Source organism: Alligator sinensis, unplaced genomic scaffold (assembly GCF_000455745.1).
Source record: "Alligator sinensis unplaced genomic scaffold, ASM45574v1 scaffold366_1, whole genome shotgun sequence".
Taxonomy (NCBI): domain Eukaryota; kingdom Metazoa; phylum Chordata; order Crocodylia; family Alligatoridae; genus Alligator; species Alligator sinensis.
Window position 1 is genome coordinate 4,264,421 of NW_005841851.1, and position 20,108 is coordinate 4,284,528.

Sequence of the window (20,108 nt, forward strand, 5' to 3'; positions counted from 1 at the left end):
GCATCCTGGGATGCTGGAGGACTGTGAGTTAACTTGAACCAGAACGGGATCTAGGACAGAAGTTCCATAAACCAGTTTGACCTAAATCAAAAGTCTGATACTACATCCAACCAGGTTTATCTTAGACTGGTATTGGCCATTTTGAAAGCAGTTTATGTGCACTGAACTTCTGTTCTGTAACAGGTTTAAACCAGTTTCCAATCACTTAAACCAGTTTATGTGTAACTTCTGTCCCTAGCCAGGTTGTTAGAAACTGCACTATTACAGTTAGGTTGCTGTATTCAAGGAAGAGAACTTACCATCTGCCATCAAAATGTCTGTATACAAAATGTGACATCTTGAGTCTTCCTTCTTAATTTTAATTAATGATCCTCCAATCACAATAAGGTCCTTGAGGGTCTGTTCCTTTGGAAGGTCTGTTAATGCACTCCGGCAGTGCTCAAGAAGCCACTCAGTGATCAACGCCTGGGCTTCTGGCTTCAAGGAAAGGATCGCTGGGATCACCACTCCTGCACCTGTTCTGAGGGCTGAGATCAAATCTTGTACTGCCTCCTACATGGAAAACAAGAGGTAATGGTAAATTAATAACAACAACTATCACAATGTATTTATAATCTGCCCATCTCCAGGGCCACCTCTAAGTTCAGCATCTTGGGCCAACTGCTTTGCCTCTCAAGCTGTGCTTTAGTTTGCCCATCTGCAAATCTGGGATCATCCTATTATTAAAGTCATTGGTTCAGATGAATGGCTGTTGGGCAAGTGCTTTGAGATCTCTAGAGTTGACAAGCAAGCAAAAGATCGAATGTCCTTTCTTGGTGTGTCTAAATGAGATGCTTTACTGACTAATCTAATATGCAGTAAAACATCAGCATCTACACATACACAGCGATTACTGTGCAGTAGATTAGTCTAATGCACTGTTTTCTAGTACCTGTAGATACAGGTACTAGATAGAGAGCATTAAACTAATGTGCCGAAGTGTATGTGTATACACTGACCAGGAGCAATTGCTTCTGGTCAGCTTAGGCAGCAGGGGGCCACAGGGGGCAGGGAGAGCTGTCCTGGATCAGCTGGATGCTGCCTGCCTGCCATGTGGACATTGGGCCTCATCCCAGTCTCCATGTGGCTGGGAGGCAGCTGCCCAGCGGTTGGAATTGCCCTCCCTCACCTCGTGGAGAACAGGACAAGCCCCTGTGTCCCCTGCCAGCCCGGAGCTGGCACCTGGGGGAGCCTGGAGCTTCCCCTGGCTGCTGTAGGGGGGCAGAGCAGGGCAGGAGCAGCCCTAGACTGAACTGCTCCCATCAGAAGCAAATTTGCTCTGGATAGATGAATATTTAGATGCATGTGGGGATGCGGTTTAATGTGCCTGAATTTTCTGCACAGTGACTTTAGGTGCATTAACTGCACGTGTAGACCTGCCCTCTGTGAAGGAACTGGCTACACTGCTAGACACTTAATTCCACAATAAAAGAGATGCTGGAAATAAAAGTTCTTTCTGGTGTCCTGCTGGGCTGCATTCTCACTGGAGCCTTCAGGCTTGTGAACTTTGTTATCAGACAGTCTGTCATTGTTTTGTGGTGCCCAGTAGGGCAGGAGGTTGTGAAAGAATAAGGTAAAACCAGGTCAGGAGGGTGCTCTGGTCACAGGAATGGACAAAGTAGACTTTAAGAAGGTAATAAACCACACTGACCCTAGCCCTTGGATTTCACAGTCACGCACCATGTCTGCTGAAGGACCCTAGGAAGATTGGTACACTGTATAAAGGAGCACTGTGGTACATGCAGTAGTATATTTAGGGCTCAGGGTTAAAGATAGAGTGAGATCACTGGGGACCTTGTAAAGGAGGCAGATTTGTCTCAGGGAACACTGGAACTACTTTCCTTGCATCTGCCCAAGAGCAGAGTGAATTATTCAAAAAACTCTTTGATCTTTGTGAAGGTCTGTTGGAGCATCTCCTTCTTTTTCTCATTCATGAATCATGTTTTCCAAGCCAATTACAGGATTTAGACACACAACTGCCACTGATGAGCCATGTCTATAGCCACCCTCAGTTTTAAACATTGCTCTTCGGCAACTACATGACTCAGCAGTAGGACTGTGTGAAATTTCACTGGCTGTTTCGTTTCGACATTGTTTTGACTAATCTCGAGCTTGAAACAGCGAAATGGAAGTGAAACAAAAGGCTTTGAAACAGCCATGAAACAATACAAGGGCAGTCGAAACATTTCAAAAGTTTCAAAACGTTTCAAGTTTCGAAGCAGTCCAGCTGAGTTTCCCTTCCCAGCGCTAGGATCAGGTTGGGGAAGGGAACTAAGCCCAATCACTCAGTTCCCCTCCCCAGTGCTGCAATCCATTGGGTTGGGCACTAGGATCGGGCTGGGGAAGGGAACTCAGCCCAGCTGAACTGAGTTCTCCTCCCCAGCGCTACGATCTCGATCGGGCTGGGAAAGGCAATTTAGCCCAGCTCCTAGCACTGGGGAGGGGAACTCAGCTCAGCTGGGCTGAGTTCTCTTCCCCAGCCCGATCCTAGTGCCCAACCCAATGGATTGCAGCACTGGGGAGGGGAACTGAGTGATTGGGCTTAGTTCCCTTCCCCAGCCCAATGGATCGCAGCGCTGGGGAGGGGAACTGAGTGATGGGGCTCAGTTCCCTTCCCCAGCTCAATCGAGAATTGAGCCCCATCATGCAGCCCTCCTGGGGTTGTGGCCCCCGATCTGCCTGCTGGATGAGAGAAGCCGGGTGCTGCTGCCTGGGACTGATGGCATGCTGGTGCTGGTCCCAGGCGGCAGCACCCGGCTTCCCTCCCTCATCTGGCAGTCAACCCCGGGAGGACTGATATAGCCCTGCAGCCCTTCCAGGGTTGCGGGCCCCCAATCTGCCTGCTGGATGAGAGAGGCTGTTTCAAGCTTTCCTGTTATAGCCTATGGGCGAAACTCAAAACAGTGTCAAAAGAGCATCACTATTTCGACGAAATGAAATGGAACAGTGGTTTCCAATCGAAACAAAATTTGAAACAAAATGCTGTTTCATCGAAACGTTGCAATGCAAGTCAAAACAGAACAGAACAGTGCCATTTCGCATAGCTCTACTCAGCAGCTATCAGGTCCCCACTGTGCAAAGTGTTGTAGGACGCTATAGGTAGAAATCAGTCCCTGTTCCAAACAGAGAGGGACCAAGGGCTGTGGAGGACATGAAGTGACTTGCCCAAGGTCACATAGCAGCTTAGTGACAGAACCAGGAATACAACCTCTGTCTCCCACCCTTAGGTTCATGATCTGGACTTTCACATGTACAGAGACAAGGATTTTTTGGGGTGATATCTTTAATTTTATTGGGAAGACCGAATAAAAGATATAACCCCCCAAAACCCTTGCCTCTAGCATAATTCCTGGATCATACTGGCTACAACATCACTCTAACACTACCTTTCATATGTATAAACATTTCAGGACTCAACAAGTCACTGGAGTCTTTGCACCATTGCTACAGTATAGACTGAAGAGAACAAGTTTTTCTATCTTACCATGATGGCAGCATGCTTTTGCTACTAGCTCTTTGTCATGATTTCTAATCTTTATACAACTGCTTATTATCAAAATTGTAATAAGTGCCCTTAATCATCCCATAGAAGGATAAGCATGCTAACCTAATGGCAATGAAGCTCCTTCACTGCTTTCACTTGCAATTGGCCTCAGTGAGATGAGAGAGTACAGCAGAACCATGCAATTCAGATGAAGAAGTGTCTGATGAAGCTAGATTCAGAGATATACATTAGCATTAGCCAGTACCATCAAGGTTGAATCCCAGTTCTCAGTAAAAGTCCAGCAAACACCCATCAGCAGGGAGAGATATGGCAAGAGACCAGGTGAACAAGGAGCTTATTCTAATAGGCTGGAAAAGCTTGTTACTTTTTCATGCAATCCATTAGAAAAAAACTCCCTGAGAAATTTAATTAGACTGAAAGAGATCATTATGGTTCATTTTTATGTTATTTAATTTTTTTCCTTCCAAAAGACAAAATGAAATTTTCTTAGACCTTTACAAATTGGTTTGTAAACCAAAGAAATAAATTACTTCTATTTCAATCAACCATTACATGTGCAACGTGATGGGCAAAATTAAAGCCTGTTGCTCATTGTGATCTTCCTGCTATCTCAAAAAGCAGAGAAGCAAGCAATAATAGAAGTATCATTAGGCCACCACTGGGGTAGCTTATGTGGAATATTTTGCACTTAATGGCCAATTAATAATCTCATTTTCTGTATCCATTCTGCTTAGCATTCATAAAGAGTGGTTTTAAAAAAAAATCACCTTCAGAACTGTCTCCTTTGGCTGGATTTTGGGGGGAACCTTTCTCCTCATCCCTTTTACAGTGTCCTTAGCAAATTAATTCAGTCAGTGGGTGGACATACTCAGTTTCTGATAGAAAAGAGCGGAGGACGGCTGGACCTTTCTCAGACTGAGCCTTGGCTGGGGTGGCAAATCACATCTGTCCTGTTGGGTCCTTTCATCTACACCAGTGCTGTCCAGCTGGCAGCCCATGAGGGGTTAACCAGCAGCCTAAAGGCTCTTACCCAGGTGTTGCTCCCCTATCACTTTGGCAGCTGCTGATGCCAGGATCTCCAGGTTCCTCCTCCCTCTTCTAGCTGGAGGTAGTGTGACTTACTCAGAAGTTGGACAGCTAATGTGATTATTGTATAGTGTTCACCCACAGGCCCTGGGACCTAATACTTGAGCTCCAAGGCAGAGAGAAACCTTTCCTTCTTGTTGTCCATCTCTCTCTAAAGACTATTGCCTTGGCAGAGAATCTTGTATAATTACAAACTAACAACAGCACAGCATATTCTCCCAAGACTGAACATTTGCTAGTCTACTAAAGGAAAAAATAACTCGGACCATCTCATGACCCAGCCATACTAGTAATGTTCTTGCTACAAGAAGAATAGGTGCACCCACCAGCTTTAACTGATCTTCATGATAATCACATGATTTAACAACAATGCTATACAAAGTGTACCTGTCTTTGGCTGTGCTAATTAATACAGGAAGCTGGGGAATGGTGTAGACAGAGTATGGTTAGTCAAGCAAGCTTTCATTTAATTAAGGATGAATAGGTTTTGAGTAGGAAATATGAGATTTTTCTGTGCTTCCCTTTTTACAATCCATTTACATGGGTTTCTGCAAGTGAATTATATTAAGCCCCAGTTTTGACAGTCCATTATCTACAGCTGTAGGGCTGCACCCTTCAGCTAGGAACAGACATACAAAAAGCCTGAACTGATTCAATCTTTGGAGATTAGTCTAACCTGCACAGCTTGAACTGATTTGGAGATGGTTAGACATTCCCTTTTCATGTCAGAAATGCAGACAGGGATGCAAACCAGCCAGGGGGCTGATAAAACCTCTGTGTTATCAGCCCATTAGCAAAACAAAAGCCTCTTTCATTAGTTCAAGCTCTTCTTAAACAGCTTTTTCCAAGGAAGGAATGGAGGGACATTACCAGCTGACCTGTTAATTAGCTCCAGAAAGTGCTAGCTGACACTGTTCTGTCTGTCTGTCCTAGTGAAATTGGAGACACACACACACAGACACCTCTCAGCATTAGTTAGCATACCACATGCCTAGGGTCTGTGGGGATGGAGTCCATGCAGTGGCAGATGGGAGGGGGGGAGTGGGGAAATCCCTGCTTGAGCAGAGAGGGAAACCAGGCAAGCCTTCAGTCTCCCCTGGAGCTCTGGCTAGGGAGCAGATCAGTGGGGCCAGCCTGTTTTCTGGAGCAGAGAGCACAGCCCAGCCCAGCAAAGCATCTGGGACTCTAGTTTAACTTAAACCAGGAAGGGGTCTGGGACAGAAGTTTCATAAAGTGGTTTGACCCAAATCATTTAAGTTTGATACTACATTTAACCAGGTTTATCTTAAACCAGTTTCAGCCATTTTGAAACTGGTTTATGTGCACTGAACTTACGCTTTGTTACAGGTTTAAACTAGTTTCTGATCACTTAAACTGGTTTGTGTGTCATGTCTGTCCCTAGCCTTCCAGAAGAGCGTGCAGTACTGGGGCTTTAAATTGCAAATTCCTTCAGTGTGCAGTTTTTCTCCTTTTTATCAGTGCAGCATAGAACACTAACATATTTTTCTTGCCTAAATTTGGTATGAGATCCCACTTGTTCTATTGGCTTCCCAAACTGGCATGTAACGGTTTTCAAACTGGGTTTGAAATGAGTCTCTACTTTGCCCATTTGTTGTGCATCTTACCAATTGAGGAAAGAGCAGGCTTTTAGCCAGTGCGTAAGATGACCACCCCATGGGCTTCATATCTGCATGAGAAACATCTTGCTGAAATTGAAAGCAGACCTTCCAAAGACCTTGAAGGGGAAAAGCAGGTCACATGTGGAGAGCTGGCGTAGACAGAGCTCACCACAATACAGCTAGCTGTGCAGCCAGGCCAAGGGATTTGTTTCCAAAACTTCCTTATCTTAACAGCATCTTATATTTTCTTTCTCTTTCCTAGGCCTCCAGCCCTTACCAAAGTAAGTCCCTGTTGCATCAGGCCTACACTTTTATCCAGCAAAGGATCAGATTAGGCAGCCAGTATTTCCCCCAGGCTTTCTTTTAAATTGACAAGCACATTTGCTGCAAAAAACAAACAGAAATCCACATTGCTGGACTTCTGGAATTTGAGAGGAAAGGGAGCATGATCTAGTGGTCTGAGCATAAGACTTGGAGTCAGGAGGTCTGGCCTGGATTCTCTTCCCTGCTCAGTTGCTGACCCACTTTAGTGACCCAGGGTAGATTGCTTCTCTGTCACTTGTGTTCCCCATCTGTAAAATGGAGCTAATAATACATGCCTAGTACATGAAGGCAGCCATGGGGTGGTATATTTAAACCTTGATAAATGATTTGGACTCGGGAGAAAGTGCTCTAATAACACAAAGCTTCCCTATCACTTAATATAAGCATCTGGGTTGACTGTAGGAGTGGTTTCATACCAGTACTATGGCCCTTCCTGATGTGCCTGCAAGTCTAGAAGGGTGCTTTTGTATATAAACCACAAGAAATAGGATGCATAAAGAATATAAAAATACATATTTGAGAGTGAAAAACTTTCTTTTCCTACTTGCATGCAGTTGTATTGCACAATGAAAATAGGAATAGTCATTTTCACCCCAGGTAAATATATACTAGTTTCACTTTGGGGTTTTTATGCTCTCAAGGATGGTGCTGTTCTGGATTGCAAGTTTACAAAGGAATGCCTAATGTGCTAATCTGTTTTCATTGACTTGCTTTTAGGAACTTATTTTTGGTAGCTTTTGTGAACCCCCCTCCCCCAAATGTATTGAAATTGTTAAGTAAAAAGGTGTTGCCACCAGCCATCCACAGGAACAATGTTTTTTAAAATATTCATATGGAATACCGACCAATTGCTGAAACAGACATCTTTCTTTCAGTGGAAAAAACCAAAAGACAGCTCTTGACCTAATAGGAGTGGCTTGGATAAAGAGCAGGAGAGTCTATTTACTTGAAATGACATACTGTTTCTTTCTTATTTCCAGTCTGTCATCAGTATAATGATTAAATCACAGACCACACCACTTCAATTACCCTCTCATCTCATTGTATTATCCTTCCAACATAAAACACGTTTCAGATCCTATCTTTCCAGGAAGGAGTCCTGATCCTGTAACACATCCCATTCCTTGGGCTCCCTGTTATGCCCTTAATCACATCATAATGGGGACATCACCTAGGAAAGTAAAAATATTATTATACCTCTAGAGGTTTCATTAGTGTGTACATAAGTCTCTTGGTTAATACTCCATAAAAAATGGTGGATGCCTCTGAAACCACAATAAATGGATGTTTGACAAATTTGAATCTCTTAAGAAATGCTGCATTTTTGTTATGAATTGCTCTCCAATCACTGCTGCATTTCCAATGTATTGGAACTGAGTGTTACCTGAACATATCCCGACCAAGGAAAATTTGCATCAGTAGAAACTCAGTTTTGGAAAGTCTTAGTTGACGGATGCAGCTGAGTGATCACAAGCAGTATTGTGGGCTGGCACTAGGCCATTCAAGGCCCATTTTATTCCTCAGCATAGGATGGTGAATGAGATATAGGTCATGTGGAGGACACATCATGAAACCCTCATCACAAGGCTGACAGACAGAGGGTTGCATCAAACTTCATTGTAGTTACTGTTCTACTTAGACTTAAAAGAGCTATAAAGGTAATTTGCAGAACTAATACGTATTGGAGGCATTCTGTCCAGAGAGTCCTGGTTAGGACTGAGTGATCATCTCGAGCCTAAAGATCCTCCTGCAGAGAACCTACTTCTTGCATTGCAGACCAAATCTTTTTAACAATGTCTCCATTGCCTCTTCCAAGTAGTAACTTTTGCAGTCACTCCATTGTATCTGGAAATCAGTGCTGTTAGGCCCCATGAAATTATCTGCATCCAAACAGTTGATCAGGTGGTGGCATTTTTATATCTTGGTAGTTTCTGTGTTGGATGAAACACCATACTTCAAAATCAGTGTTTGGAGACAAATGCCAGTCAGGCCCTTACTTTGAAGAATGGAGCATTGGCACCTGCTTAAAGGAATGATGAAGTATGAAAATACAAACACCTCTGAGCACAGGAAATGTGGTGGAAGGAAAGTCACCAGATCCCCACATGCTAGTTAGAACTGGGACTTGTTTAAAGAACACAGGACTATTGGCTAAAAAGATGCTTTAAAATTGCTAAGAGAAATCACATCCCCATAACATAAACCATCCAAGGCTTTGGATGATTGTGGTTACAAACTGTTTGCAAAGTCAAAGGATATTAAACCTGCTTTTAATGAATGTCATGCAATATTCCCCATGTTTATTCACTTGGGAAAGGTTTTTGCTTGGTTTGATAGGTGCTCTTAAAGCCAAAATAAACATGAACACTGTGGATCACTTTCAGGGAGCTTAATATCTTCTAGTTTATTTCCCGACATGGTCATTTTTCACTTTTTATATGATTTCACTGAGGCCAGATGGGTGTTTCTGAGGCATAGTATCTGTATCCATGACTAAGGTATAATTCATGTGTTTTCAAAGAGGGATCATGAGGGCAAAAAGGGGAATTGTTAAAAATCAGAAGTGGGTACCTGCATACTAATCACAGAAAGGGGTCAGGGACTCTGGGTTCTGTTTCCCTCTTTGTCATTGACTGGAAATGTAACTAGCAGTTAATTAGTCAGTATCTGTGCAGTGTTTTGAATGTGTAAAGTGTTTTTTTTAATAAATGTTCTACACTGGTTTAACTCCACTGAGATATTGCAAAAATCTTGGAGAGAGTTACTTAAAAGCTAAGTAGAGTAAAAGCTGTGTTAACCAGCATTTTAGTAACCAGCATTTTAATAACCGGCAGACTCTACGAACTGGAATTTTGCGGTGGCGGGGAGAAGCACGCCCGTGGCCTCTGCCACCAACCCTCACCCTGTGCTGCCACCGCTCTGCATGCGTCCACTACTACCCACCCCCGCCCCCACTCTGCATCCGGTCAAAAACCCCTGCCTCAGGTAACCAGCATTTTTAGATTACTGGCACCCCTCATTCCCTACTCATGCCGTATAACAGAGCTTATGCTGTATAAACCAAAATATGTTAATATTGCAAATTGCTCTATTTACATAAATACAAATTATCCTGATACTCCAGGTGATGGAATTCACAAATGCATCCTTGCATCTAAACTTGAAAAGGATCATTCAGATATGATTTTGTTATGCAAACTTTGGCTTGAGTAGGAGTCTGACTTTGGTCATTTTGTCCTTTCTGTGCCCCTGGTTAGTGGAGTGGTAAAAATGTGTTAATAATAAAACTCAACTAAATGTAGTTATTATTACTGCAGCAGTGACTAAAGATCTCCATCAGAGACCAGCATCCCACTGGGCTAGGCACTGTGCACTGTGCAAAGATAGAATGACTTCTTGGAGGAGTCTGATTTAAGCAAGTACATGGATATTGTGAAGCACCCAACTGAAAACAGAGATGCAATCAAAACAGGACCCCCAGTGCAAATTCTTTCTGCCACTTAAATACAAAGGCAAGTGCTAATCACTGAAAGGCCAGGGTGAGTCAAAGGAAAAATGATCTGTGAACATCTCTCTGAATTCCAATCCAAAACATATGTACCATATCCATCTCCCTTTTTGTGTTTGGTCTTGCAAGAATTCATGTGAGTGAAACTTTGCTCACATAAATGTTCATGGAAGGTAAATACTCTCCCTGCAGCCAAAGATCTGTTCATGAAAAGGATTATTAGTTTGTGTTACTGTAGTGTCTGAGCCACTTATTCACAGACCAAGATCACACTGCCGCAGTCCTTGCCCCAAGAAGCTTCCAGTCTAAATGTGGGTATGTTCACACTGCTCGTGGGGGAAGGGGGAGGCACAAGGAGATAATGGACAGGTTAGCATGGTAGCCAATGGTTTCAGCTCGCCAGCAACTGAAGGGTGTCTAGTTTTCCTGTTGGCATCAGGGCAAAGGATGCCTTAAGGAGGGATGTGGAGGAGAACAATAAAGTGGCCTTCTTTACAGGATGATCTTCAACAGTGGGGGTAGCAGGAAGAAATAAATTTGTATACATCAGAAATGCATAATAGTCTGCTTTTCCTTCTCAGTTCATCCAAAAGAGGACAGACGTCTGGGTTTTGGTCATCATGCTCTGGTACTAGCCACAGGATTCAGCTGTGATTTTTGTCGTAGGAAACTTCTGCCCTGTACGAGTAGGAAACAAGTTGAAAAACCAAGATCTCCTTGTGTGAACAGTCTGCTAAAGGAATTTCATTGAAAAGCTGATTCAAATCCTAGGGAAATCAGTGGCCAGATTCCCATGGTGTCCAGGGGTCTGTGGACCCCTATTCTCAGTCCTTAGTTAAGAATATTTAACTTGTTCCTAGCCAACCATATGAGGCCTATTTGGCAGCCCAAGTGAAGTGAATGTGCATTTGCATGTGCAAGGAGCCCCTTTGTTGGCAGTCTCAGCAGTGGGAGAAAGAACTGAATAGGTCATGATGACTGAATCGTTGTACCAGCAGGTGGGGTCCCTCCTAGTAAGCAATATTGGGTGGACAACACATATGGGTCTTGCGTGGATATTGTCTGTGCTAGCCCAGACCTGTTGTTGCCCAGTACACTCAGCCCTTCCAATAAGCACAAGACCTTGACAAAGAACTGATGGGTCTTTAGAGTACATGAATGGTCCTTCAGGTTTTCCCCACTATAGGAGATGTCATCTGAGAGAGGGCCTTTCATGGTATGTCACCTTACTACACCACCTCTATGATCCATCTGCTTGGTACCCAACATATTTTATTCTGCAAAACTCTATAGAGATGCTGTGGGACCGTAAAGCAATAAGCAAACGGCTGAGGCTTTGCTATGCTGGTCATGAAAGAAATGGCCTGGAAGTCACATGCATCACAGTCAAATGCCCACAATGGGCAAAACACACCCAGTGCACAGAGCCAGTACAAAGCCTGTGCATTTTCCAGGTCCAAAAAATAACACTTGGGTGAGTTGTAGGCAGGGTTCAAAGTATGGAGGAGCTTGGGGGGGCTGATTCCCCCCCATAAAAGATGAGAACCCTCACGCAAGGCTGGTCAGCACCCCTTCCCCCTGCACCCCTGCAACAGCCCAGAGCCCATGCACCACTGTGGACAGCCCCTGGTTTGCCCCATGCCTTTCTAAGCAGCCCAGGTGGCAGTGGTGGCTCCTTCTGACTGCCACTGCCACTGGCCCCAGCCCCACAGTACTGGCAGGGACCTGTGCACACAGCCCCGACCCTGTCTAATTTTTTTTGCAGGCCCTGCCACCCCCAAGAGTCAAACTGTAATTTGAACCCTGGTTGTAGGCAATATTTGAACCTTGTGTTATCATTACATAGTGATGAATTTCAGCTGCTGGGTTGGGGTTGGTTGGAAAAGAACAAGCTACTGTTTGGATCTTAATTTCCTAATGTGCGAATATTCAATTTCCATTCCCAAAACACAGAGCGTGTTCTTTTGACTTGCTAAGTACTATTAGTTGATCTTTCACATGAATACTGCAGGAGCAATCTAGCCAACAGCCTGACAGGGTTTGAGAATCCAATTTGAGAGTTTATCATTGCTCAGATATAATAGTGTCATTTATAAAGTGCTTCCCTGCTATGAGACTCTGAGCACCATTCAAGAACAACAGAGAAACATTCCAAGAGTTAATGAAAACACAATAAAATGTTGGAGGAAAATGAGGTAACTCCCACGTTGTGGAGAGTAAGTGAGAAATGCACTGCAGATGCCAAAATAATTGCACACAGGATAAATAGATAGAGGAAAATAATCCTGGCATAGGCAGGAAAACACATTTAGACCTCAGGCTTTTAAGCAAGTAAGAAAGGGCTGGTATATGAAAATGAAGAGACAGATTCTGTTCTGTTCTTTTGGTGCAAATTCAAAATAAAACTTCTCAAGCTGATGAGGTTTTCTTGGATTTATCATTGGGTTCCCTAGGAAAAATTAGTAGAGCCCAATAGTCCAGGTCCACAGGACGTGTTAACTGACGTAGCTAGCACCATTGAATTCAGTGGATTTACAGCCATTTATGCTGGCCATTCAATACCACCAATGTTGCTAAGATGCACTGTTGGGTCATTTGCTGTAGGCCTGACATGCTACGTGACTGCAGGGAAACCATCCATTGCAATCTTTCATGGGTGACATAACACTGACCATCAGCAGATGTTATTTGCAGACATGATGGGGATAGACCTATCAAGCTTTGGCATCCACTGCTGCCTTCCTTTTCTTTCTGGTGCTTTCTTTTAACCCAGTGTGTCAAAGATATGGCCTGTGGGCTAGATCTGGCCCATAGAGTCATGTCATCCAGGCTCTGGTGCTACCCATATGTTTCAGAGTGACCCACAGGCAGCATACAGGGTGTACCAGATGGCCCCATACATTGAATGCTGCACCTGCTTCAGCTCATGTCCCAGAGCGGTGGACTGGCTGCTGCATGCAGCACAACCCTGGAGAAGTGGTGGAGGTTCCCAGAGGCATGCAGTGCAGCCCAGTGGTGATGGTTCCCAGGGGTGGGTAGCACAGCCCAGCAGTGGTGGCAGAAATAATGCCAGTGGCTCCTGAGGCCACATAGTGCATCGCAGCAATGCTGGTGGTTCCCAGGGATGTGCAGTATGGTTCTGGAGTGGCCAGAGCAGAACTGGACCATACATGGTGCCCACTCTGGCCACTACAGGATACGTGCTGGAATATGGAGCCAGTCTGTGGGTCTGGCCCAGCCTGCAGACTGGACCTGCACCACTCATCCAGCCTGCACAGCCAAGGGGTTTTGACATCTGTGTCTTAACCCATTGTCACACAGTGACAATATATCAACACATGTAAGGGCGGGCATTACATGCCAATGCCTGCTGGTGAAAACAAAAAGTCTGAAGAAATCGTAGGAAATCAACTTAGCAACAATACCTTCTGCTGGTTCAGTGCAAGGTAAATGAATCCCCGTCCACTCAGAGCCTGTGCATTGCCAGGGTCCTCCTTCAGGATGGCGTTAAAATCAAAAATAGCTGTTTTCTTCTGGCCGAGGTGCCCATAGCATCGGGCTCTGGTAAGAAGGGAATCTTCAGCATAGCCCCCTAGGCAAGAGGGAAAAATGATGATCAAATACACGGGTAGAGACAGCACCCAAGCCATGCTGTTCTACAATGAGGTATTGGGTAAAATTCCCCTGGCTGGGAGTGGGGAAGGAGGGAATGCGTTGCTGTGGACCACAGATGCTCTATTGGGTGGGTTGTGGTGGCCCAGAAGTGATGTGCAATCCCTTGACACTTCCGTGTAATACAACTTGATGTCACTTGGGTATTCAGCTCAGAGTCTGAAATTGAATATCAGGACTGTGGTTAGAAAATTGGTCCCTGATGGTTTTAAGAATAGGGAAATGTTATCTGAAGAAGGGCAACTATGTCCCTTGGGCCCCATTTAAGCTGTCTGGATCAAATTCTGATTCCCATTATGGTCTTGTATTTGCTCAGAGGAAGCCATCTTTGTCCCGTAGCAGAGCATGCAGTAGTGTGGTAGGCCTGATTACTTGCCCTGGGAACTGAAGGGGTCATGCTGGGTCTCTGCTTGGGGTGAAGGGACAATAAAGAGATTGTATCCCACCTGAGACTTATGGGATCATCAATTATATGCAGCCAGAACCTGAGCGGGAGTAAGCCAGTGTTGATTTGAATGGAGCAGGCCCCAGGTGAGGGTCTGGTCTGTTGGACTCAAAGTGTGTATGGCTCTTAAACATGTAAGAGAGGGCTAAAAGCAGGGAAAGAAAGGTCCTTTGTATGGCCCCCTGACCTGGGCCTTCACATCTGCCCAAGGACCAGCAGCAACCTGCCCCAATGTCTAGACCAATGATGTGATTTGTTTGCACTCTCTGTGATGCTGTAATCAATATTTGCATCCTCGTGTTTTCCACACCTGAAGCTCAGTTTTGCCCTCCTTACTCACAGTGGCTCACACCCAACTCTGTGAGCAAAGCCACAGAGATCAATGGAGTGGCTCTGGAAATGGCAGAATCTACCTATTGGTCGACTGTGAATTTACTCTTCAGTTTCACATTGACGGGCTCTGCTTTGGAGGCTTATCAGTTAACTGCGCAAGGTGTCTCTCCTCTGAGAGCATAATTGGTTTTTAATCTATATTTTACAATGCCATTTGTTCTGATGTTTTTATTCTTTCTCTCTAAGCAGATGCACCTGAACTACAGAGGAAAGTAAACAGTAACTTTCCAAACAAAATCTTTAACACAATTATCTTCTCCAGGTTCATGTTCCTGACCTCGCTCTTCCACTGGAAATCAAACAAAGGCTGCATTTGCTACAATTTAATAACCATAGGGGATGTAGGACTTTGAGAACATCTAGGGACTGCCTCTGCAGGGACAGGTTTCATTATTTGGTTTGTCAGCTGTGGCAATGTTAATCAGCTATGTACAGTGTCTCTACCTTTTGTGCTGCATGAAGATAACACACAATGCAACTAGCTAGATGAAATAAATAGCTCTGGCATCCTTAGTGCTTCTGACTGTTTGCATTTTGTTCCACCCAGTCCTTCATAAGAAATTGAACTTATTGCTGAGGCTGGCAGATCAGTATAAATATTTGCAGCTAGAGTATGCCTTGGATGTAGATGCTAATATTAGGAATCCAGAATCCCAGTTACCTTAATGAGCTACCTATAGCCAGGTTTTCTCTCCAAGTATAACCCCACACTTATGTCAGGGGAAGGTGAATAGGTGGGATGGAGGGGAAAGGGGTGAATGGGTAGAATGTGGCTTCCTCCTCCTTCCATGTGCTTCCTAGCATAGATGTCTTGGCATAGAGCAAAGTAGTCAGGCAATTAGTACTTCCCTCTTGAAGCAGGTAGGAACTGGGTGTGCATGTGTGTGTGTGTGTGTGTGTGTGTGTGTGTGTGTGTATCTACCATTCTATGTAGAGTTAACAAAAATACCTGCCAACAATTCTTGCTGCTGAGGATGGCAAGGTTTGTATCACTACATTCAGTAATAACAGCAGGCAGCCCAAGAACCTCTTAAGCCATTTGGCTATGACTTATCACTGTAGATCCAAATTGTGGAACTACTAGCTGAAGTTGCTTTTTCTTATTAGCAGCTCTTTTATTCATATGGAATTTTTTGCATTTCTCTGCTAAATAATTTGGCCAAGGCTCTTGCATCGCTAGACTCCATATCCCCAAGCAGAGGTGGAGAAACTGGGCTTTCAACTTCACTGGGTGGGAGAAAGAATACACGGTCTGACAGGGCAAAACTACAGTCAAACAGATGAAATCCAAAAGCGGCCTGGGTGCACAGTTACCCAGGCAACGAGCATACTACACGCACTCATTTTCAGAGGCAAAAGAACTAGGTAAGCAAGTTTCAAGGCTGTCATAGATTTGCAGTGAATTCAGGCCACAGTTCTTATTTTGAATTTAGACTTAGACTTTCTCGGCAGCTTTTCTGGAGCAAGACTCATGTCTGAGATCAGCTGCATGGCTGTAGAGATGCTAGCATACGATGTTCTGTAAAATACAGCAGCCCCATGATAGAATGCATTTGTAGCCATCATATGAAATGAAAGAAGAATCCTGCCTTGCCTGGGGACACCACTCAGAGCACAATGGGGCTTAAGTGCTCAATAAAAATACTAGCACTGAAATCCACCTCCCTCTTTTTTTATTGCCAATGCAATGTATGTCATGTAGTATAGACTCCATGAACCTAAGGAAAAAGTCTATGTATAGCAACCACAATTGGCTTCACAGAGCATTGAGTCTTATGTGGAATGAGCTAGATGAGCTAGATGTACCAGTGAAATTAGATTGAGGATTGGATTTAGGCTCATTGAATTCAGAAAATGTTTGACAGGATTGGCTACTGGGAGATGAAGAGAAGCTTCCTCTCTTGCCTGTAGGGTACAAGCCTTGGCAGCTTTCTGCAGAAGAATGATATGCTGTGGTTAACAACTGAGCCTCAAACTCAAGGTTTGCTGCCCTGCTTTGCTATAGAATTCCTGTCTTACCTCAAGAAAGTCACTTTATTACTTGGTTATTCCTCCACTGAAAATGCTTCCCTGCCTTATAGGGTGGTTGCAAGCATGAATTAATGCTTCTGAAAAACCCAGTCAATAGGAGTCATGTAAAGATGGAGAAGAATACCAGCTGTGTCCAGGGGAATATGACACTACAGAGACTATGCAGTCCCTATGTAAACTTTGCCACAAACATTATGATTTAATTTGTTCTTTGAGTAATAAATGAAATAAGACTGCACAGTTTTGATGACTTCCATTACCATGTTTATAGCATCTGTATCTTGGAACTGAAAGTTATTAGTATTAATCATGTTTATTGCAGTAGACCATAAGAGCTAAACAAGCCTGGGCCTATTATGTTTAAGCACTGTACAAACACCGAGTAAGAGGTGGTTCCTGTCCCCAACAGCTTGCAATTTAAAAGGCTAAGACTGACCAAGGGTGGATATCTGTCTGTCTGTGAATGTGGGTCTTATGAAGCCTAGCAACAGCTGCATCATTAGTGTTCAATGCCTCAGCTTGATAAAGGCACTCATCAGTAGTATGCAGGGCAGTCACAATCTGGGCTGTCTTGCTTGTCCCATCTCTAAAGACTGTCTGCATGCTGACCTGGAACCTGTTCAGATGGGTCCACGGGCAGCAGAGAAGATTGCAACCACAAGGTCTGATGGTACAATTAGCAATAAAGAATTTGTCTGTTGTTATTAATGAAAAGTGTTCCTCCTACAAGTATTATCCCATGCTGTCCTGGTTTAGCGTGTTGGGCCATGAGTCTCATCTCCAAAACTAATAAGCTGCAGGTAGGTTGAAGACTTGCATCTACCTGATGAATCAAGAGTGATGTTATCTTGCTTAACACTGGTGACCATGGTAGTGGGGTACATTGCAAGGTTCATCATATAATACATGTGGTCAAATATAATTGGATATCAGTTGCCCAGCTGGCATCAGAGGACAACTGAGCTTGGGTAAAGTAGACGCTGTCTGCATAGATGAGCCTTTATGAGTGAGCGGGTAATTGGAAAGTCTTTGACATATGGGTTGAATAGTGTTGGTGCCACCAAAAGCCCTTTGTGGCTGTTCAGTCATTGTTTCCATGTCCTTACTTTATTTCGCATGTGCATCCTAAAGCATTGTCACAAAGGAATAGTTTTGTAGTGTCCACCACCTGTCTTGATAAAACTCTTGACATTTTGCTTGAAAGACTGGAGGTCTAGACTACAAATTTAGTCCCAATCCAGTCCAGAAACATGGCTCCTGTTTCAAGCTTTCTCAGAAAGCTGCTTTCAATATATTAAGTGTCATAACTTGGTCACAGGTGAAAGGCTCAGTGTTCAGAGCCATCCTCACTTTGGTGATATTCAATGGAGGATGAACCTTTCTGGTAGTTTAAAGCATACCAAAAGCAGTGATATCACTGCTAATACTACTACCTCATGTGAATCCTTCCCTGGCCTTTTGACTCGTACTATTATAGTTGTGCAGTACAAAGTGAATGCTGATCCACTGCCTTCCATGCAGTGCCATTTTGTGGCTTTCAAGCCACCAGCCTAGTCCTTCAAATTCCACAGCTCAATCTCCAGGGTTGGAGAGGGGAAGCACAGTTTTGTGAGGAAGAAGTCTTCTACATGGGAAGGGAAGGGAAGGGAAGGGAAAAGAGAGTGAGTGGGACAGGGCAGGTATGGTGAGAAGCTGAGGTTGGGAGTGAGGAGCAAACAGCCACTTGGCATCGGAGAGAGAAATTCCAGTCTGAGCTGTAAGAAGTTCTCTGAGTGGCCCCAGATTCCTTCTTCGGCTGTTCCTGTTCCTATGGTTTGGGGTTTCTGACTGGCTCCTCTGAACAGTCAAGTGATCTTTAAGCAGAATACAAGTTGCTTAGTCAGAGGAGACAAATACACTCTTGATTAGAAATGGTTGGGAATTTTTCCACAAACCATACTTTTTTGTCAAAATATATTTACTCATTGAGAGTGCAAGCGTTTGCAGGAAGGGGTAAGTTCTGATAAACTGCCTGAGCTGAAAAAAAAAGTGTTGGGGAAAAATGGCTTGGAAATTGTGAAATATACATTTCAGTGTTCTCAAAATAAGTGTCTGGTTTCTAGTTTCAAAATGACTTTTTCATTTTGTATTTTCAGCATGTAGTAAGGAAAAATATCAGATATTCAGTTCAGGTGGACATCGGTTCATTCTGTTGGTTAATGAAAATACTTAAAATCTCAACTTTGCATCCTGCTTTGGAACAAGAAAATTTTGCAAAATCTTAGAATATGAGCAGTTGAGCCAAGTTAGTTTTCCTCTCCTGACAAAGTATTCAACAACATTTTTAAAAAATGTTTCAAACTGTTGTTTTTAATTATTGAATTACATTTATGTGGGTATATGGAAAAAACCTTTGAGTAGAGAAAAGTATTCAATAAAAAATAGAGGATGACTCACTGCCACCTAGTGGAAACCTATAAAGGGAAAAGTTTTCTTTAAAGTTAGGGGCATTCAATTTTTGACAGATCACCCAAGGCAGACTACTGTGTCTATGTGAGCCAATTACATAACTGGATCCTAAATTGAGAAGTATAGACAAGTCTTTGATTCTTCATGAAACAGTTTTATCCACTTTTATATAGTGTGTTGAAATCTCTGGTTAAAACACAAAAGCCAGGTATTATTTTTACTTGGCCTTAAATAATAGAACAATAGAAGATAACCAAACCAAAGCTTCTAGGCTCCCTTGCAATTCAGCTTATAATAATAAAATGATGATTGCCTAGTAGCAATAAATAATCTTATGCAAGTAAGAAATTATTTCAGCTAATCAGCAACAGAAAAGTTCCTTGCATGCATATCTATAGATAAATGCATTTTGCTTTTGTCCAATGGATCAAGTCTGAGACATTTTGGACAAAAGTAGGGATACTTTAATGCTATTACTTAAGAGATGGAAACAGTTTTGTCCCTCACATGGATGAAAAGTGGTAGCATTTAAAATCTGATTTTTACAAAGATAGGTAAAAATAAAAAGGATAATGATACTGGAAGAAGATTAATTATTTGAACTTGGAAATCCAGGTACCTTTGCTGGATACAACATAATAACAGTAATTGTAGTAATTAATAATGATAATTGTAATAGTAATACTACTACTAATAATGTGTAGCCTTTACATCAGCCTTTTCTACCAGAGATCTCAAAGTGCTTCACAAAGGAGGGGAAGAATTATTATCCTTACGTAGCAGATGGGGAAGTCAAGGTGGGTAGAGAAGAACTGACTTGCCTGGAGTCACTGATGGGGTCAGGGTCAGTGAGCAGAGGAGAACCTCTCTTTGCCTGGGTTACATGGACGTGTAGTAGGCCATGTGGCATCACTCTGCACTGGCAAAGAACTGTTTGTGCATAAGGTTTCCGCAAGGCTTTCCAGGGTCTCCCAGCACTCCTCTAAGCTACACCCATTTAAGGATGGGTTTACCAACACCAAGGAATTAAAAGTGCCA

General features: G+C 43.4%; 1 protein-coding gene across 1 annotated transcript in view; it reads right to left on the reverse strand.

Moving 5' to 3' along the window:
* Positions 1-20,108, reverse strand: part of TTC34 (tetratricopeptide repeat domain 34) — a 55,607-nt gene that overhangs the window by 10,291 nt on the left and 25,208 nt on the right. Inside the window, exons 5-6 of the mRNA XM_025211877.1 lie at positions 13,507-13,673; positions 300-552 (exon numbers count right to left, since the gene is read on the reverse strand). Of these exons, the coding sequence (XP_025067662.1) occupies positions 300-552; positions 13,507-13,673 (420 nt within the window). The remainder of the gene's footprint in view (positions 1-299; positions 553-13,506; positions 13,674-20,108) is intronic.